The sequence below is a fragment of the Taeniopygia guttata genome, chromosome Z, assembly GCF_048771995.1.
Source record: "Taeniopygia guttata chromosome Z, bTaeGut7.mat, whole genome shotgun sequence".
Taxonomy (NCBI): domain Eukaryota; kingdom Metazoa; phylum Chordata; class Aves; order Passeriformes; family Estrildidae; genus Taeniopygia; species Taeniopygia guttata.
The window spans coordinates 48,197,116-48,219,021 of NC_133063.1; the positions used below are offsets into that span (position 1 = coordinate 48,197,116).

General features: G+C 40.3%; 2 protein-coding genes across 5 annotated transcripts in view; one reads left to right on the forward strand and one right to left on the reverse strand.

Annotated features, from left to right (window-relative positions):
* ZFR (zinc finger RNA binding protein) overlaps positions 1 to 1,831 on the reverse strand; it is a 47,785-nt gene extending 45,954 nt beyond the window's left edge. For 2 of the 3 annotated variants that reach the window (XM_030259082.4, XM_041711461.2), the window contains exons 1-2: positions 1,644 to 1,814; positions 1,356 to 1,440 (exon numbers count right to left, since the gene is read on the reverse strand). In XM_030259082.4, coding sequence (XP_030114942.1) covers positions 1,356 to 1,440; positions 1,644 to 1,680 — 122 coding nt within the window. In that variant the 5' untranslated portion in view covers positions 1,681 to 1,814. Of the gene's footprint in view, positions 1 to 1,355; positions 1,441 to 1,643 lie in introns of all 3 variants that reach the window. The other variant, XM_030259083.4, reaches the window with a different exon arrangement.
* A 7,205-nt stretch (positions 1,832 to 9,036) lies between these two features.
* Positions 9,037 to 21,906, forward strand: SUB1 (SUB1 regulator of transcription). 2 transcript variants are annotated; one of them, NM_001245768.1, is given in 6 exon segments: positions 9,060 to 9,106; positions 11,098 to 11,170; positions 12,608 to 12,727; positions 18,760 to 18,820; positions 18,823 to 18,868; positions 21,578 to 21,905. In NM_001245768.1, coding segments are annotated over 4 exon segments (279 nt in total). In that variant the 5' UTR covers positions 9,060 to 9,106; position 11,098; the 3' UTR covers positions 18,849 to 18,868; positions 21,578 to 21,905.

Genomic DNA, 21,906 nt, shown 5'->3' on the forward strand with positions numbered 1-21,906 from the left:
AAGGACCTAACAAGGTCCTGTCTTCACTTCCGGATGTGGTAAACACACAAATCATTTATAGGATGTAGAGTCTTTAACAGACAGCAAATTAAACAGTATCTTAAACTTATGATAGCAAACGAAAAAGGTTCTTTTGATTGGTTTTCCATTTTCTCAAAAACACACTTAGGATCAGCTATTAAACTTGATTGGTTTTCCAATTAGACATCTTCAAAGGAATTGTTCAGGATCTTTAGTCTAAAGATCACCTCAGCACTGCAATAAAAGATGATTTACAAAATTCTTATGCACTTCAAAACTGCAGACATACAGATCTTAGCTTATTACTCACTTAACCATTATACTTAAAAGGAAGTTCTATATATATGTCCCATACAGTCACTATAACTGTCATGTAAAATGTAAACACATACACGCACTGTGAGCACCCAAAGGAATTGGAAGATTAGCTAAATTTAATCCTCTATTAAACACCAGAGTAAATTAAATTCAGTGTACTTCACATTCATTTCCATGAAAAAAATCAATGGAAAAAACCAAGTTATCCCAACACCTCCACAAAAGTGCACATTCCTAAAATTGTATTAGGTATGCAATTATTATTAGGTATAGCACACTTCTGCATTAACTTGTTAATAATCTCTGATGCATTTGTTTTATTCTTTTGGGTTTTATTTTATTCACCACAACTTAGGCATTGAGGAAGGTCTTTATTGCAGATTTATGGAATGAGCAACATAAGATTCAAATGTAGACTTTAAGGTGTCACTCCAATACAAGCCAAAATTGCGAAGATGTTCCTGGCTGTATTTAGCAAGTTAAGTAATATGATGTCAGAAATTACACCTGTCCATGAAAGTACCTCCTCTACTTTCTTAGACACATTAATCATAACATTACTTCAATTGGATTAAGTCCCCTGCTATTTTCCATTGCTCCATCTTTCACTGATCCATCCAGTCTCCCTTAGGCTGGTTTTCAACCCATGTCAGAAGGGATTCTGGGCTCCCACAGTGACAACAAAGCTTTGGGGAGCAAGGCCAGTGTTCCCTGAAGCTGAGGCAGGAGATGGGCCTGGAGGCGGCACACGGTGACTCGCCGGCGCTGCTGACTGACTGCAAGTGGCCATTTTAATCTAAGGGCCTGGGGACCCGATGCTGCTGCTGATCATCCTCCTCCTCCTCCTCGGCGGTGGCCAGCCCCACCTCCCACCCCCAGGCATACAGGGAGATGAGAACACACAGCCGCGGGTCCGAGCACAACCCACGGCACGGGGCAAGGGGCGGGAGTTGCCCAGGGTCCCGGCCGGGCAGCGGGGCCCTGGGGGGGTCCCGGGGAGTCGCGGCGGTGCTCACCTGTACTGGGCAGCAGCCCCGCTGTGGGTGAATCCAAAGTAGTTGCCGGTGGCCATTTTGGCATCTTCCCCCAGCCGGCTGGGCACTGCGGCGGCGGCGACCGAGGGGCGGCGGCGGCGGGGGCCATGACAGGAGGCCCGGCGAGAGGAGGCGGTGGGGAAAGAACGAGACACACAGAGGGACAAGGGAGAGAGACAGCGCGGGAGCGCCGGGTCAGAGTCGGCGCCTCAGGACCGACCCCCGCTCGCCGCCCTCTCCCCAAGCACGGACACGCCGAGCACCGCTTACCATAGGTGAACGAAACTACCGGGCATATGGGAATCATGAGTCCGGCCTGGCAGCGACGACGGCGGCGGGTGAACTCTCAACTCTCCCCCCCCTCCCGCCTCCTCCTCCCGGTCGCTCCCTTCCCCCACCCACCCACCGACGGCGACAACGGCGGAGTGCGGCCGGGCCGGCTCCGGTTGCGCAGGCGCGGGATGTGCGCGGGGGCCGTTGGGAGATGTAGTCCGACCGCAGCCGGGTTCTCGTTCAAGGAACAGGGAGCCGCCTGCGCCGCTGGGGCCGCGTGCGCAGGCGCGGGATGTGCGCAGGAGCCGCTGGGAGCTGTAGTCCCGCTGGCCGGCCATGGGGAGCCGCGCTCGGGGCGCCCATAGGGCTCATTCACGCACAGATATAAATATGTGTATACGGTGTGCAGAACCCGCCGTAGCTCCTTTGTGCTTACTGCACATGCAGCGCTGCGACAGCCTCAGCCACGCCGGGCCCATTCTTGTGACTTTTCCAGAAGCCAGCAGTCCGTGATATCACTCCTGAAACGCTCTGGGCAGCACATGGTGGCCAGTGCAGTGACCTCCCGATCAAAGGCACCGAAAGACCGTCCGTTCCCCATGGCTCTGCCGCTCCTTCCGGCAAATCCTTCCCTCTGAGCGTCAGATGTTCCCCAAAACTCTGAACAAAGCAAAACTTTTATGCTTAAATACTTTCATCCCATTTATGTATTTTGCTTGTGCTACAGTGTGCATAATCCATAAACTGATCAAGGCTTATAAAACGATTAATAAACACAAGATACAGTAAAAAGTAAATTTCTGATAGAATTTTATTTTCTGTAATCTAAGCCTTGTTTTTTGTAATCAAAATACACCTGTTTGGGATGTCCTCCTGCAGTCCTAACAAAAGCAAGGATTCCCACACCCCACAATAGCTGTGGTCATCAGCAGTAAGACTGCAAGGATATTATTCTTCATAAAAGAGGAAAGTACTTTCTCATCTCATAGCTAACATTATTGCGGCTGCAGATGAATTACAGCTATTTCCAATGCCAAACATCCTTCCCAATTAACTGAACATAATTTGTTGGTCATTACTATTAATTTTGCATAGGACCTGAATATTACTGTACCTCCTGTTTGTTCTTGTCCTAATCAAGCACAACAGTAAAAGAAATCTTCTTGGTTCTATCCAAAGTGCTTTTCTGGGAAGAAAGTGGCTACTGGGTGAATATTTAGTTGCTGTAAATTAGGAAAGAAAAGCCTTAATCCACAGTTCCATGGGACAGTATTCAAGGAGAAGACTCTACAGAAACCTTCTGTAGAAGAACTTAGAGGATGACCTCTGTCATGAAAATCTCAATTGACTCAGGATATACAAATTATAAATAGATTTATGATTTACATAAATGTCTATATCTATCCTTACTTCTGTTAAATATTGTTCATAATTAGACCACTGTATCATGCAACTTGGACAAGAAGACAAACTTTTTTTGTTCCGTTGTCTTTCAAGATTTTTCAGTTATAAGCCTTCAAGTATCCTGATAAATAGACAATATTCAATACATGTTTCATTAAAAATATAAGCATCTATACACACACAGATATTCACATACCTTTTATCACTGCAATTCTAAAGCTATTTTTTGCAAAGTAGGTAGGCCTGCCATTGCTATTCATTTACGAGATAAACTTTATGAAAGTCATAGAATGACAGAATCAGATTCGCTTGGGTTGGAAGAGACTTTAAGGATCATCTGATTCCAACTCCCCTTCCATAGACAGGAACACTTTTCACTAGTCCTGGTTGCTCAGAGCCCCATCTAACCTGTCCCAAACTTCGTCACGGATGAGGCACCCACAACTTTTCTGGGCAACCTTTGCCAATGCAACATCGCCCTCACAGTAAAGAAGTTCTTTCTCATATCTAAGCTAAACCCACTCAGTTTGAAGCCATTCCTCCTTGTCCTGTCACTCCAGGCTCTTCTAAACAGCCTCTCTCCATTGTTCCTGTAGCCTCCCTTCTGGAAGGCCCCAATTAGGTCACCTCAATGCCTTCCCTTCTCCATGCTGAACAAACCAAATTCAGTCACCCTTTCCTCACAGGGGTGGTGCTCCAATTCCTCTGGATCAACTCAGTGATGCTCCTGTGGACTCTCTCCATGGATGTATATCAACAGTATTAATATATACTACTATTGATATGTATTGTATGATAATGTTCCAAATGAACTTGGAATATTTACCCTCTTTCCAACTTTGTCTCCATGAAAAACAAACAAACAAACAGAAAAAAAACCCAACAAAAACACAAGGCTTTCTTACTCACAGCCGAGATTTTTGACTTAGGTTTCATAACTTTTCTTCATCCAAGTAGTTTCTAGTAGTTAAAATTCAAATACTACACCCTTTATGTTATGATTTCAGCCCTGCATATATCTGAGCATAAGCTCCCATCTGGCAGCCCAATTCATCTGCAATTTCAGGAGAAGTTTCAGGTTACTTTCCTGTGTGAATTTTGCATTTTGAGTGCATATATAACTTTGAAAAGACTATAGCATAGTTCATGAGAAATCATTTTTAAATGGGACAAAAAAAAAAAAAAAAAATTAAAATTCAAGGTTTACTTTCTCCTTGGGAAAAATGCCTGAAAACACTAGTATTATACAGGTCTTTCCTCCAGCAGTTTCCTATTAAGAACCTGATGCTTCCTGGTGACTTTGTGAACCATTACATAACATCTATTTATGCTACTACTATCTTGCAGGATCAGATTCATGGTCTATACTTAAAAAACCTCAGTGTGTTATAAAACAAGATTCTATCTCCTTAAGACATCAGATTGCTTCAAAATGAAACCAATACTAAATTCAGATTAGATTCTTAAGGGCATTTTGACCTTTACTGATTTCTATATCTTTAACTGGAAGGAAAATATATGGAATGATAAAATGCAAGTTGTGGCACAGGGAGAAAGAAAAAAAAAGCTTTAGTCAAACATGGAAAAGGTATTTTTTTTTAATAGGAAAAAGAAACTTCTCTATCCCCTATTACAGAAGAACAGACAGGAAGTTCCAGAATGAAAACATATGCTGGAACACAAATCTTTAATTTGGAATGATATACAACAGATACTGTATCTGTGCAAAGTTCAAAGTGTCTAAAAATATCACAGACAAAAATGGCAAGCAAGCTAGCATGCAGGAAAACACATTTTTGACCTTCATTTCAACTGTATGAGAAGAGCTCTCCAAAATATGGTGAGAAGAAGAAAGCAATACAATAACAAGAAAGTGTCATCAATACTACTATTTTACTTTAATATCCCAAGATACATGTGATAATGTCTCTGCTGCTGCCATAGGACTGCAAAACTGCAACTGAAACACAATGGGGAAAACAAATTTTTTTTAAATCTCAAGATTTGCTAAGTAAGATTAGGTAAGATTTCTTGGAGGCAGCCTTCCAGTTTACATAAAAGCAGGCTCTCAGCCAGCCTTTGCGTGCCCACCAGAGGGCGGGGCCACGCAGCAGAAGGTGAAAGCTTTTCAACACAGCATAGACCATGTTAACAAAAGCTGCTCTTATTTCCTGAAAAGGTAATTTAATACTTAGTGCTCTCTGTAAATGCTCTAGATAGAAAGAGATTTACAATCAGCATATGGAGACCAGTGCTATCTTCTCACCTGGAAATTATTTCAGATAGCTAGAAAGACAAGAAATTCACCAGCTTATCAACCTTCTTATTGTAGAGTGAAATTACATTTTTTTAAAGCAGTAAAGACTCCACATTTTTGAATTATTAAAGCAAAAATAGTGTTACTTTTAATAACGGGGTTTAGACGTTGTACAGTGACCATAACAACAGACCTATTAAACCACTGATGGAAGTTATTACTATTTAGGTTACTAAATTGCAACATTAAAAAATCCCCACTTCCCAAGCATAATAGAAAGTTATGCAAGTATTGATGCGAACTCAAATTACATGATACACATGAGACACAAACCAGTTCCAGTTCCACAAACAAAACCACTGTGTGGTAGCATCCCTTACTCTTTCTTTCCTGACACTTTAATAAAACTACTGCCAATATTATAAGCTAACGTCCCCTTTCATGGCAGATTTCTTCTTCCACCTTTTAAACTAGTAAGCACAAACACCAAAGCTTTAAAAGCTGTCCCACTAAAGGTTTGCCCCAAAATGCTTTTCTTGCTAGCGCTACTACTTCTAACTAGAGGAGTCATCTTTGCAGTTAGTAATTACTGTGTGATCAGAAGCCCTAGCGTGTATTTTTCAGCATTCCCATTCAAATCTGCATGCTAAAATCTGTTACTGAAGAAAAAACTAATGCTTCAATGTTCTTCTCTGCCGAGGACATGTGGGATATGAAATGAGGCAATCAGGCAGTAACTAGAAGAATGTAAGCCCTTTTAAGGCAGCTACAGAAGGAAAGCATCTGATGAAGGAACAAACCCATCACAAAAGTCTATTTTAAGCTTAGAAAGTGAACTATACCCCTCGGGGGGATAGATGACTCACTCAGAAGGTAACAGCAGAGATTTACCTTGGAAATATTATGGCTCCTTTCCCACAGTTCTACAGCCAGCATTCTTAGTAGCTTTTTTCTTCTCTTCTAAATAGAGTAAAATATAGTGAAGGTAATTCACCAAAAGCTCAAACCACCGTTACACTCAATGACCAGAATATTTCTCAAAGAAATGTATCATTCCTTACAAGCAGAACATGAAATCCCTGTTGCTGCAAAACTTCCCCTCATTGACCTGCTATTTAGGAATTCAGCTATAAAAGCAAACGTGGTCCTTACGTTGGAGGAAATACTGCAGGTGGGAGAAATTAACTCATTAAGAGCCAGCAGAAAATGTTTCTTTTAGTACGTTCAATTTATGTCAGTTGAAAGAATCGATTAAAAATGCATAAAGAATTGTTGATTTTAATAAACAATTCCTCAATGATTTGATTAAAACCTGAACATTCTTTGTGTACCATGTCTTGACCTGTAAGAAAGCAAAGCAAAGCATATAAAGTTCAGGGATTACAAACACCCGAACTCTTATTATACTTCTAACATGAAAAGTTAGTGTCAATTAGTTGAAAAAAGTAAATTTTTTTTTTACAATTTAATAGTCCTTATTTTGAGGTGGTCTTGTTGTTGGAATTAAACATTAAGTGTTACGCTCTATCTGTTCATCTTCTAAAATTACATGGCTTGACAAGCCAGGTGTTGGTGCAGTGATAATTGCTATATCCCCTGCATATCATTTACTGTGCTTTGACCTGTTTGTATAAACAACTGTATTTTTATCTTTCAAAGGTCAGAGATGTAGTAAGAATTGTATCTTTTTCTAATTTTCTTCTCATTTTGTTAGCTACATGACATTGTGAAACTGCAAGCTATCAAGGATTATTTAGATTTGTAGACTTCCTATTTCCTGCTATTAATGTGAAGAAGTGAAAGCTACTTTTCACAGCAAAAGGCAGTTTACTTTATTATGAGGGCTCTAAGGACCTCATGAATCCCCTCAGAAAACCTCATTGTCCACCTCCTTTAATTAGTTTTTTAGAAACACTGCTTAGAACTTGCAGCTGCTTATTTTGATTTTGGAGGATTATTCCCTCTAGAAACATTACATTTGTCTTTCTGGTCCATATTAATAAACAGAGATCTTTGCAATTGAAAAAAGCCAAAGACCTTTGCTCTTCAACACTTTATTAATAATTATGAAGGCTGATCAACCACTACCTCACTCAGCCTGTATCTAGGCCTGGGATTATAGTCCACTTCCTATTTTTTATAGTTTGCTTGCACTTTTTACAAAAAGCCTGTACTCACATGGTAGCAAAAGCATAAGTCTAGAGTTAGTAAGAATGAGAAAAGGACTGAATTTGTACTGGGTGTCTGAAGAATTGTCATTGCTCACAACACATGATCCATGATCCATTGTTGCAAACAGTGATCTACAAATAGGAGCAAGCTGTGTTAGTTTTGTGTGAATCATGACTGTATTTTAATATTAATAATAGCATTAAATTAATTATATTCATTATATATTAATAACATTACATTAATCATAAACTGAAAGGCTCAACATGTAAGTTGACAGGTAACAGGTAACAAAGAAGAGATTTCATGAAGGCACTTGGTTCTCTGACAGCATGCCTGGCCTATCACAGTCTGCAAAGGCTGCTAAAAATCGCCTCTTACAAAGCTGAAGGCTGAGGGCCCTTTTCTCACCTCCCTTCCATTTTGGTGTGTCTCAGAAATAGAACTCGTTTAGGTAAACTAAGCCCTGTCAAACCCTCCTCAGCAGGGTGCTCTGGATCCATCACTGTGTGAACACGCTACAGAGAAAAATCAACATTGCCAGTATGTTTTGAAGGCTCTTTATTTGCACAACTTTTAAAATGTAGGTGTTTAAAAGAGGCGCTGAGACAGCTTTAACCTTCCATCCCCGGTGCTCCATCCCCGCGGTGCCTGCCCGGACAGGTGCCCTGATGCTGCCCGGTCTCCAGCTACAGAACCCCGCGGTGAGAGAAGGAAACCTGGGGCACCGGTGGCAGGAGAGTGATCCGGTGGCGGGAGGGGAAGCATCAGGAGGGGAAGCAGCAGGAGGGGCGCCCCAGCTGTGGTTTCGCTATGCAAAGCCAGCGCAGCCACAGCCCGCCTCACGCCGCTGCCTGCGCGGCTCCGAGCGGCGTCGAGGAACTGCTGCAGAGCGCGAAAAAACCCTGCTATTTATAAATTATTGTAGTGTTTTATTTTCAGTCTTGAGAAGACTGAGGGGATACTACAGAGAACGACAGAATCAATTTGGAAAAGACGTTTGAGACCAAGTCCAACTTACAACGCAATACCACCAGGTCAATCAGACCATGGCACCAAGTGCCATGTCCAGTCTTTCTAGCCCATACTATTGTATTTCTGTGAGGAAATTCTTCCTCATGTCCGTCGCAGTCTACAGCTCCCTTACGAGGGGAAGCGAAGGGGCAGGTATAGATCTTTTCACGCTCGTGGCCAGCGACAGGGTTCGATGGCGAGTCAGGGGAGGTTTAGGCTGGATACTAGGAAAAGGTTTTTCACTCAGAAGGTGGTAGGGCGCTAAAAGTCTCCCCAGAGGGATGATCACAGCACCAAGAAGTGTTCGGACAACACTCTCAGGCACAGGGTATGACTCTTGGGGTGTCCTGTGCAGGGCTAGGAGCTCGAGTCGATGCCCTCTGTGGGTGTCTGCCAGCTCGGGATTTTCTGAGATCCTGTAAAATCTCCTTTCCAGCACTACGATCCCTTCCACGCCCCTCAGGGGAGGCGGGAACGAGCAACGACGCGGACAAAGGGCCGCGTCCCCTTTAAAGCCGCCCCCCGCCGCCCCACGTGAGCAGCCCGGGGCGGGCGTTCCGAGCCGCGTCAGTTCCGCCTGTGTCGCGCTGCGGAGGAGCCACGCGCGGAGCAGGACGTGAGTGCTGGGTCCCCTCGCGCGCCCCCGCCACGCCGCCATTTTCTCCTGCGCGCCCCTTCCCACAGCCCCCGCCCTCACCGACGCGGCACATCCCGGCCCGATCGGGGAAGCCGCGGACGGGTGGCGCCGAGGCGAAGCGTCTCCTTGTTCCTCGAGTGCCCGCGGTGCCCAGCGGTAGGGATAGCCCGCTGTGGAGCGGGAGGAGCGAGCGGCCGCTGCCCGGGGGAGCTGCCATGTTGGGGGGCACAGAGTCCGATAGGGGGATAAGATGGCGCCTGGCCGCGCTACCCCCGCGTCGGGGCCGGGGGTTGACCTGGCCCGCTGGCGACCCCTGGTCCACTGTTTTCTGTGCTGTCCTTTTCCTCCGCCCGGCCACGGGTAGCCCGCAGTCCCTTCGCTGCTGCCCTGCCCCGGCAAGACTTGGACGTTCTCGCCCCCTGCCCCCTCGCCCCCATCCTTGTTCGGGTCTCGACTTATCCTCGGGGGGAAACACGAGCCGTGGAAAAGAGGAATAGGGGAGGAAAATGGCGGCTGGGATCCGCCTACCTGGAGTTCCTGACTCGTCTTCATTTCCTTACCTTTCAACGCCCTCCCTTGGCCTGGCTCATCGCATCCCCCTGGCCGGCGCTGCGGTGTCTCCTAACGCTCGGCCTCTCCGGGGGGGCACCCACTCCCCCACATCCCTTTTTCCTCCGGTTTTCGCCCACACCTTCCTCCATATTGTCCTTTTTTTACGTTCCATGTGGACCCCGGGGTCATTCCCCTAAACGTCGTTTGGCTCGCCGACTCAGTGTCGTCCCTTTGCTTATTTTCACATTATCCCAGTTCAGCTCTCCTTTGCCTCCATCCTAGAGCGTGGCTTGTGTGTGTTTCCTCACACCCTGTATACTGTGCAGTGCTGCAGCTTCCGTCCTTGTGCTACAAGCTATTTCCACAGGTCTTGCCCTGCTTTAGGACTACGTTGATCCATTAGCATTATTTGGACTCTGGTTTGTCTTATCGTTTTTGGTGGTTTTTTTGGTTGTTTTGTTGTGTGGTTTTTTTTTTGGGGGGGTTTTTTTTGCATATGTGTTTTTTTTTTTTTTTTCCGCTTCCCCTTTAAATACGCTGTTACTTTTTTTTTTTTTTTTTTTTTTTTTTTCCCCTGAAATACATTGTAATACTATCTTGGTCTTTCCTAGCTGAGGTTTGTATTGTACAGTTTCAGGGATGCTTAATTTTATTCTAAAAGACCAAATGAGCTGTACACTTGTTACAAAGAGTTTCTAGCAGCAGGGGAGATGTGTAACTGCTATATCTAACCACATGTTTGCATACTAGGGTGACATGCAAGTACACCTGGCAGCACGCATTCAAGGAATGCTTAATATCTGCTTGTCTGGTGAATTAATAGTCTCCAGTGACTGTTGTGTTGACGTTGCAGTGAAAATATTAATTGCAGTGCTGTAGCTCTTTGTAACTGAGGTGTATTTCAGACTGTTAGATTATAGGTGGAAACTCACACGTCCACGTGTGTGACAATTGTGCAGTGTGTTGCTTCTAAATCCAGCTGGGTGAAATGCCCATGCCAGAGTACAGATACTGCTTGAGTGTTAATAATTCACGTTTGTGGATGTAATAGAACGGATTCAGCTGGAGGCCAGTATTGGATTGTGTATTTTACATTGTGGATTTTGCCATGTCTAGCGGTATATGAAAATTGTGAAAAATCATTCTGCTGTAGACAGTTCAGAAGCCAAACCACTGCATTTAATGTGCTCTAAATGTGTTTTCATGCAGTTGCAGCAAAAAAGAGGAAGAGATATAAGAGGGGAGAGTGCTTGATATTGCATCTGTAGTGCATATCAAAGCTTAAATGAAAAGGGAGGAAAATCTTTAGGAGGGCTTGAAGAAGATGAGCCAGTACAAACAGGTTTGAAGATTGCTTTCCAGCCAAAATGGAATGTCATTCCTTATATAGTGTTTTCATGTTATTCTTCTTTTCCCAGAATGCCTAAATCAAAGGAACTTGTATCTTCAAGCTCATCTGCCAGTGATTCAGATAGTGAAGTTGACGAAAAGGTGAACAATACATACAATTCATTACTGTATTAACTCTTTTGTTTCAGGCTGGGGTTAAGAAATTAGGTGAGCATTATCCCACAACATGCATGTCATTCCGTATGATTTATCAGGCTTATAAGAAACTTTTTCTTCCACCCACCTCAACAACTACAACAAAAACCAAACAACCCACCTTCCAAGTGTGGGTGGATTGCATAATTTTTTCCCTGAAGAAAAGTTTTTTTCTTTAGTTGCACTGTGTTTTATTCATGCCATTCCATATGATGATTGCAAATGCCCTGTGATTCTTTGCTGCTTTATGGCAAGCTTCTGAACGCTTCAACTGCTCTGATGGCAAGAATTTGAACTTGAGAACATGCCTACAGCCACCCTCCGCCATTTTAATATGTGGATTATGTCTCCATAACAAAAATCTGCACTTGCCCTGTGCTTCTTGTGTCACTTGCTTACTTTGTTTGCATGGTTTTTTTTCTCTGCTTCATTTTTTTATTTGCTCTTAACACCATCTGCTAGTTTCTCATGTAAAAGCTGAGCCAACCTGAGTGTCTTTGAGTTGATAAATTTAAAGATGACTGTTGTAAATGTATAAATCAAATTTTCCAATTTAATTTAAATAGTTATTTAAGTTAGACGTTTGTATAGGTGTACCAATCATTTTGAACAAAAGCAAAATTATTCTAGAAATCAAAGTGATTTAGAAAAAACTAGTTAATTTATCTTTTTTAAGAAATGCTAGGTGGTAACACAGACACCAGATCTTTTAACATAGTACATTGAGAGATCTGGTTTCCTATTTTTACATGAGTAGAAATAGTAACTTTGTAGCTTCTCTGTGTATCTGATTTACAGGTGATATTGTCTGAATGCTTTAAAAAGTTGCGTAATTTATCATGCTGTGGGCAGCGATTAGATGCTTATTAAAGAAAAAATGGTCTGGGAGAGGTGGTTTACAGATTTTTTGTTATCGTACTAATTATCTTAATAAGTAATTTTTCCAGATTATTTATTATCTTATATATGTGGATTTTGTTTTTTTGTGGTTTTTTTTTTTTTTTTGAGACGTTTGCCAGCTGTTCTGTGATTTCTTTTCCATTTAGTAGAATGGAAAGTGCCATTTCCATCAGATGTAAATTTTTTATTAAAACTACTGTACCAACAGTGTTACTGTGCAGAAAGAGAAGGATTTTAGAAATGTATTTTGATCTTATTAAATTCTCATGAAAGCCAAAGTATTACTTCACTTTGAACAGAATCAGACTAATTTTGAACTTTTTAAATTCCGGTCTAAATTTACAGTACTGAATTCCTGTCTTCACAGCAAGAAGGTGATAAAAGTGCATTGCTTGGTAGTAGGCTGTGACATACGATGTAACCTTATCTGTAGCATACAGAGTGATTGTGGCTCATGCTTTTCTTTTTTTGTTTTGCTCCAAGGCGAAGCGGAAAAAGCAAGTAACTTCAGAAAAAACTGTGAAGAAACAAAAGACTGGTGAAAGTTCAAAAGGTGCAGCTTCCTCTAAGCAAAGCAGTAACAGAGATGAGAATATGTTTCAGGTAAAATTGATGACTCATAGAGCCTGGTTAAGGTAACATTTATATGCTGTATAAATTTTATGAGGTGATCTGAACTTTCTGACAGTGTTGTGCTTGGTCTTCAGAATCCTTGGCCGAAGGGGATTATGATGCTAGTGTTCAGATGAGATGCTCAGAAAAGCCTGGTCAGGTTTCAACAGAGTAAAAGAATCTGAGATGTATCAATTAATCTAATTCTCATGACTTTGCTCCTGGTATCTGTGAGTAGTCATTTTGTCAGTAAATACAACACTTAGCATCAGTATACTAGAAATATTAGATAAGGTTTGTCTCTACATGGAAATGTTTTTTTTAATTAGGGCTCTTGAAAAACAAGTTTTTAGAAATGTAGACGCTTCGTTCCTATTTAACTAGGTCAAGGGCAGCTTGGCCTCCTATGCTATTACAGCATCTTGGAATAAGTTTTGTTTGTTCCTTTGTTTGTTCCTTTGTTTGTTCCTTTGTTTGTTCCTTTGTTTGTTCCTTTGTTTGTTCCTTTGTTTGTTCCTTTGTTTGTTCCTTTGTTTGTTCCTTTGTTTGTTCCTTTGTTTGTTCCTTTGTTTGTTCCTTTGTTTGTTCCTTTGTTTGTTCCTTTGTTTGTACCATGTTATGATGTAGGGTCTTATCACTGAAAATCAATAAAGATAGTAACTTGTGGTATTGCTTTGTTTTTAAGATCGGATGAATGTCTGTTTTTCAGTAGAAAAATGCATTTGTGAATTCAGGGTATTGCAGTTCCCAGGGTTAGCCAAAGCAGTGGCAGTGTGTGCTGAGGGTTGATACACAGCTCAGAATTAGGTGTCTTGGGGGTGTGGATCAAGACCTATGAAAAGTCTCTGACTAACTGGCTGGAAAGGAACCTAAATTCTTGAGGCTTTGATTCTCAAGTTTGTGAAAGGGTATGGGAAAGGTGCCTAGTGAGATGACCCAAGTGCAGAGTAATATAAATGAAATGGTTCTGGGCTGTAGCCATGTGAAGTAGTACAGGGGAAGAAAAGTCTGTTCTAGAGAGAAGACGTGCTTAACTGATACTGTCATACAGGGCAGCTATTTTTAATGTCTGAGTTATTACTTTTCCAATTATGTTTAGAAGGGAGAACTTCACTTGAAGGCTGTGTCTGGACTTTTGTATTGAAGGAAGTGTATAATATTTTTAGTTCTGCTTGGGCATACTTTGAACCCTGTAGGAAAAATGAAGTAGTGGATTCTATGACTTAGGAGGTGAACTGCAGGTAGAACTCTAAATAACTATGTATAACCTTAATGCTATGTTTGTAGTAAGTTCAGAAATTCCAGTTGCTATGGTTGTAGTAAGTTCAGAAATTCCCGCCTTGGAGAAAACTTCAAAATTTTTAGTGCCCCTGATGCAAAAACAAACCCAGATCCTTTCAAATAAAAGTGAAAGTATTCATGCTCTGGTTTCTTGAGACCTCTTCGACCTAAGATAATAAAAAGTTACTAAAAACAGACACTAGAGGACTCATATTACTCTGGTAAGAACAGAGTTCTTCTGGTGTTGAGTAGAATACAGATCTTTGAATATCACCTTGACCTAAAATATCAGCGTTACCCAGTCTGTGCCTGCCTTTGAAGTAGTCAACAATAAAATACTTTTTAGATTACTCATTGTGTTATGGTGAAGCATTGTCAGTTTTTGTAGTCTACATCAACTTCTATGCAGTCACTAACACGCAAATGTTAAACTATTAAAACTACAGTGGGTTTGAGGATACTCCCCCTTTCCCCGCCCCCTACCCAGGAGGGCATGCTCGTTAATGTTTTAGATGTAGTTTTGTTTGTTCTAGGCCTCTTAGTGATACTAGAAACCTTTCTGGAGAGCTTCTTTCTCGTGGCAGTAAAATGATCTCTGATGGGGAAGTGACTTTGCAGTATAGCTTTACAGGAGTGGCTTCAGCTGATGGAAATCAGGCTGTAAAACATTCATAGGATAGTCACAAGTTCTATGGTGTCCATATTGTGTGTGGGAGTGGATGCAAATGATGTGAAACCAAGAGTCTTCTTGTTCTACACCCTCAGGCTGTTTTCTTGAAGCATAGAGATTCCCTTAATAGAGAGTTCGTTGTGACACCTGTAGTCAGAAAACTCATAATTTTCATAAATATATGCCTTTTATATTTTTGTTTGAAATTGTTGGCGTAATGGTTTTTTTTGCAGCTACTTACAAAGAATAGTGTTAATGTAAGTAGAAGACAATTCGTTCAATGTAAGAGACAAGGTGCATTCGATATATTTACATGTCTTGGCCTTAGTAGGTTTTGCAGTGAACTTGGTGTACTCTCCAACTTGATGAAGGATTTGTGTGCTGTTAGGTTGCAGAAATTTATATTACTCCCATGGGTGATGTATTACTCGAGGCCCTAAGGACAGGCATTATTTGTGTTAATGTGGAAGGGTTTAGCCTTGGTGCATTAGATTCCTGTCTGTGGCTTCAAGCCAACCTGAGCTCTGCACCATGTGCTTTGGTTAGTTTGACTAATCCTATCATCCACTTATGCCTGATCTGGATAAGGTTTGTCAGGATTCATTAATGGCTACCCAGAGCAGAGCCACATTGCATGATCATGCATTTGACTGAAATTGTTATTTCAGAAGTTGTTTCTGTGTTGTCCCGTCCACGTCCCAGCCCCTTTCTTTTGTTTTTTTTTTTTTTTTTTTTGAGTTTTCACCATATTTGGGCTTTGATTTTTGAGGAGTAAGTTCTTGGATTTTTCCCAGTATAATTTCCTAGTGTTCGTATCATAGACTCCTGAAAGAAGGTAAACATAGAAATTTATGATGCTCTGAAACTATGATTGGTTTAGCATGCTAATTATGAAACTTTGGTGGTCACTGATGCATTTCACAGTTTGCTTTGTTGCAGATATCACTGTTTACAGGAGTCTTGTGCTTCTTGCATATGGTTAATGGCTAGGGAAGAATTTGTTGTTGATTATGCTTGCACTGTGGGTGTATAGTTTAATCAAGAGAAACTGAAAATAGGAAGAAAGATGAAGAAGGTGCTTGCTGAAACTCACAGAGGAAATCCGGTTGTATATCTTGGAAATGAACAGAGATACATTTCACTGTTTTTTATTCTAAGAAATAGAAACCTGGAAATTATGGTTTTAATGTTTACTGAATAGAGTAATATAATCTAAGGAATAGAGTAATATAAGAATAGAGTAATATAATCTAAGGATCTGTACTATTTAATAAAAAGTATATGAACTTCTCTGTGAAGGTTGAACTGCACTAAGTACTCAGCTATAAATCATAATAACTGCCATGATTTAACTCCAGCCAGCAGCCAGGCCCCAGGCAGCCACTCGCTCACACCCCCACCAGAGAGAATTGGAATGATAAAAGCTGGAAAACTCAAGGGTTGAGATGAAGACAGTTTAGTAGGGATAGCAGAAGCCACATATGCAAGCAAAACAAAACCAGGAGTTAATTCATCACTTCCCCTGGGCAGGCAGGAGTTCACCATCTCCAGGAGAGCAGTGCCCATCACATCTAAATGTCACTTGGGAAGACAAATGCCATCATGGGAAACATGCCCCCTTCCCTTTTCTTCCCTCCACTTTATACCCTGAATGTGATGTCACATGGTCTGGAATATGCCTTTGGTCGGTTGGGATCGCCTTTCCTGGCTGTGCCTCCTCCCACTGTCCCAAGCACCCCCAGCTTCCCCGCCAGCGTGGCAGTCTGAGAAGCAGAAAAGGCTTTGGCTCTGTGTAAGCTCTGCTCAGCAGTAACTAAAACATCTCTGTGTTACCATCACTGTGTTCAGCACAAAGCCAAAACACAGCCACATATCAGCCAATGTGAAGAAAACTAATTCTTCCCAGTACAGCGACCCTTAGAATGCTGCTGTGGTTATAAGATACAAACATGTCTTCAATCACTGAAATTGCTCTTAACATTATCAGCAGTTGCATGAAAAAAGAACTGTACAGAAATTAACCTGTACCAGAGTTACGGGTAGTTTAGTGTCTGGAAACATCAATTTACCTACTTAACAAGTGAAGTCTAGATTTTGTTAGTAAGTGAAGATGTTTGTTGGAACTGTACTTTAGAAGCCTGCTTAATAATTTTAGTAGTGGCAACTTGTGCATAGAGTTCAACTAAATACCTGAAATTTAATTGGAATATTAATCTGAAATCTAGATGTGATGTGAAATCTAACTTAATTGCAGCATTTATATAGAGAAATTATTTTCTCTAAGGTAGACTTAAATGACTGAGGGAATGTAAACTTTGCATTACTGCCCCTCAACTTACTGTAGTTGAATTAAGAGATAGTCTTTCTTATCCTTGAAAATCATATTTTAGACCCTTTTACTGTATTTGCTGCTGTCATCTGCTATATTGAATTAGATTTTATTTCTTATGACACATCTGGAGTTTCATGACAAGGCACTAATATTCTTCAATAGCCATGGAAAAAAAAGGTGCTGCAGAGTGCTACAGGTTGAAGCTGTTCCTGGAGGTGACCTTAGAAGTTACTGTAGCGTTAAAGGGTAAAACTAAGAAATATTGTCCAAGTAGGCTATTTAGAATATTCTTTGCCAGGAGTGCAGATGGACTTTGGCATGGTACCAGATTTGGTCTGAAAGAGCTAAGCTGCCATAACATTATACTTTCATTTTTGAGTTTTTAAATCTGTATTGTAACTTTATAAACTAAAAATACTGTCTTATGAACAGTAATGTCTTACTAATTTTAAAGGATGCTTTGAGGTAGGAAAAGTGCTTCAGACTTACATAATCCTAATTGTTATAAAATCAATTTTAGACATCATAAATCATGTGCAGAAAAAGAAAAATCCATTTAAGCAAATATAAAGTATTCATGTGTGTATCTATTTTGTGAAATAAGAGCATGTGACTTAAACATCTGTGAATTACTGCAGTTGATTGGAAAGTTGGAGAGTTCTTCTGTCTTTCTTTAATGATAGTGGTTTTGGGCCGGAAGTGTAGGGTGCATCCTTAAATTTTATCAAAATGCAGCATGCAGAGATAAAGGAAGTTGAAATTGAAAGGTAGTGTTTTACCAGGAAGGAATATTTTATTTGAAAATGGTGTACTTTAGAATCTGTTTTTTTGTTATATAAAATATATCCAGAAGGTACATACAGAATTCAAAGGATTTCTTAGAATTGCAAGCAGTTTTATTTTATTATGTTTTAATTGTCTAGTTTCTGGTTCTCAAATTCACCTTGTACTTGGAATTTACCTGAATAGATAGATTTTTATCATATTTGCAAAGATACTGAATACACCCAAATACTGAGTGTATTGTATAGTTGGTGGTATGATTCTTCCCCAGATTCTCCCCGCTCCACCCCCCAAAAAAAGAGGTGCTCATGAAATTCAGTTGTAACACTGGTTTGAAAATTACGGAATTCCAAAATCCAATTTCCAAAATTTCATACTGTGCTATATACTGGTAAACTTAAAAGATTTGACTGTTCTTTTGAAGACCTGGTGATACAGTGAAGTATCCACAAGGACTTGGGAGTGGGCATGGGACAGTTGGTGGCTTTCATTTCTATCTATATTTGCTGTGTTAAAAACAAAAGGGGGAGGGTATCACATGTGAACATCTTAATTTGCTTTCTGTACTTCTGGAATTAATAACATTAAGATTTAGGAGTAGTGTTCCCTTTTTCCTTCTTTTAGAAGGAACTGTTTAGAACTGTTGCAAAGAAAGGAAATAGATTTTTTCAGAAAACCATAAATTCATGACTTGCTAGAAGCAAGCATGTAAGGAATACAAGTATTTTTCTTCTAGGAGAGCTACTTTTGCATTGAGCATTGCCTGCTCAACCAGTTTTAAGTCGTTACTTATTAGCCTACTGACTACTCTGAATTAAGCTTTTAATCTAGTTGTTTCTGTGGTGTCTAAAATAAGCTGCAATGTGCAGTGTCACATGTCAGAGTCCAATGCTGCTGGGGAAAGTGAATGCTCTAATATGTAAAATACCTAATAGACCTTTATATGTGTTTTGACAGATTGGCAAAATGAGGTATGTCAGTGTTCGGGACTTTAAAGGAAAAGTCTTAATTGATATTAGAGAATATTGGATGGATCAAGAAGGTGAAATGAAGCCTGGCAGAAAAGGTATTGTTTTGCTTCTTGTTACTTTGTATTGAAACATGGTCTGCACTTTACAGTAGAACTTCTTATGTAATATTTTTCTGCTTTGTTGCTGCATGATACTTTTTAGTATTATTTTTACTTTCTTATGATTTGTGTTTTTACAAAGAATTAGTTTTATCTGAAGGTTATGGATAAAATCTTAAATGAGTCTGTTTTCCTAAAGAGATCCTCCATGATTTATGGAAATCAAGAAGTCAAATACAAGCAAATTTGGTAGGGGAGTTATAAACATATTTATACCATTGCCATATTTCTTTCCGCCATCCCCTTGATTAACCTAATGAACCTAATTTCTTTTTATGGTTGGGTTTCTTACTTCAGAATTAGCTGCAAATATTTAATCATTTTTATAAGATTTTAATTTTGTCCTTCAGTTGCAACCTAAACATTTAATGTGACTAATAATGAAAAAAAATGTTAAAAAATGTTTTAGCAGAAGGGGAAATATCTCAAGTATTCCAAGTTTGTAATCTGTAGCACAGCATAAGCCATTGTACTTCTAGTTGCTACTTGCACAGTTGCTTTTTATGGCAAGGCTTTACTGTGTACCATTTTCAAAACTTCCACATCTCAAGATGCGGATTGCAGGACAGTTGCAGTGGTGGTACTGTGCTTAATGTTATATTGCTTCTCTTTGGAAAGCATACTTTTTATCCATTTTTATATAGCATTACTGAAAGGTAAGTATGAAATGTTCTGCCCTGGAGATTTGTAGAATCACAGAATGGTTTGAGTTGGAAGGGACTTTGAAGATCACCTTGTTCAGCCCCACTCCCTGCAATGGGCAGGAATACCTACCACTAGACCCAAGTTGCTCAGAGCCTCATCCAGCCTGGCCTTGAGCACTTCCAGGGATGGGTCATCCACAGCTTCTCTAGGCAGCCCATGCTAGTGCATCATCACACTCACAGTACAGAATTTCTTCCTAATACCCACTCTAAATGTACCCACTTCCAGTGTGAAGCCATTGCTTTCTGTCCTGTCACTATATGCTGTTGCAAAAAGTCTTTCCCCAGCTTCATGTACTGGCAGGCTGCTAAGTTTGAAGAAATCTAATGTACAATCACTGTAAAGTTGTTACATTCTTCCGGTGTGTTTAGGAGAAACTCAGCAAACAGTCAGAAGGTTTGAGAAGCATTTTCAACATTTCTTAAATCACCACTGTGAATAGGTTTGCATACTGGTGCTCTACAGGAAAATTGCTGGTTTTGGATTTGCTGCTAGTTAATGAAAAAGGTTACTCTTAACTTCTAAGGACTTTATGTTCTGTGTTTTAAGGTAGAATTCAATAGTATATGCTCTTGGAATGGCAAACAACAACAGGATTTGATGGGTGGGCCAAGTGACAAAAATTATATGATGTAGATAGAAATGTTTATCAATGCAGCAAAAGACTATGAACTTTGTTATGATAAAAAAAAATCTGATACAAATATGTGAGTCTCATATTTCCTTGATGCATTCATAAGCTGCTTATCTATCTATATATCTATATATCTATCCTGAAACCAGTATAAGCGGTCAAAATTTTGTAATAAAACAAAAATAAACCCAGCAGTTTAAGTTACTGTCAGTGTCTTAAACAGCAGGTCTAAATTTTGTTTAGTTCATCTGGTCTGTGGTTGAGGGACATCTTCATGACATTTAATCCCATAATAATGGTTAGCATGCCTGACCTGTTTTCAGATGGAACCTGCCCTCCAAAGACTGGTGGAAGAGTGCTTGGAGAAGCCCCATGTGCACTACTTGCTGTTTTAAATTGTGGTGGTGCTCTGATAAGACAGTGATGGAAAAGAAAACAAAAGGCTATGGGCTCCAAAGATGAAATTCAAAAGTTTCAGCTGTTTTCAGGTCCCGCTCTACCTTCAGGGAGAAAGCAATGAGGGAAAACTTATCACTGGAAGGGGAGAGTAAGAATAATTAGTTGGAAGAGCTTGACAGGAGAAAGTATGAAATGTCTGGGAGCCCTGGGAGCCTGCATTTTCTGAGTGGGTGTAGAAATTTGTGGGTAAGAATGAGCAGTCCAAAGCACAAATGAAACATGTACCTGTACTCAAGCTTGAGGGGAAAATGAGATCAAATTTAAAACTGAAGTGATGGTTTGTGGGGTACTGTGATTATTGGTTGAACGTCACTAGAAATTGAGGACAACTTGAAGTAAAAAGTAACTTTGGTGTTAGTTTGTGAGTGTTAGGGAGTGATAGTCTCTCCAAAAGATTACTTAGAGCACCTGTTATTTGTAGTGCTTTAAGAAACAAAAGAGGGAAAAGCCTCCCCAGAATTATAGTACTGGAAAAGTGCACAGGAGATCTGTCTGAATAGGTACAGGTTTAGGAGCCAACAGGAATATAAATTATTCCCTACTTACCACCCAGGACATTTGTACTGCTTTCTGTCGAGGCCAGAGTTGTATTTCACTTCTTATGTTTAGCCTAGTACTTTTGTGTTACATATATTTTCTTTGTAAACTTGTCTAGAAATAACCTGAAGTTCAGTTGAAGCGCTGGAAGTGGGTAGTTTCACTTTGTAACTAAGATGGTGGTTGGAGTAACTCAAGTATTTATTATAACATAGGCTTAGTGTATGAAAGCAGCCTTTATAATAATTGCACAAGATCCTGCACCACAATTTTCATTTTGTCTTTAAGTGTTTATTTTTAATGCTTTTCAGGAATTTCTTTAAATCCAGAACAGTGGAACCAGCTGAAGGAACAGATTTCTGATATTGATGATGCAGTAAGAAAACTCTAAAGACAGAGCCATACAAAAACTTGTATCATTTAGTTGTATTAAGCAGTCTTTTTACATTGGCTTTAGTTTTCTAAAATATTGTTTTCCAAGCTATTGTATATTTGGATCGCAAAACAATTTGTAAGATGAATACTTTTTTTATGTGCATTAAAAGTGTATTCTGAGTGAGGCTATTTGTGTATACTTTACTAAAAATTGTGTTGCTTTCACCCCATGGTGTAAAATAAACAAATCAAGTAATATGTAAAA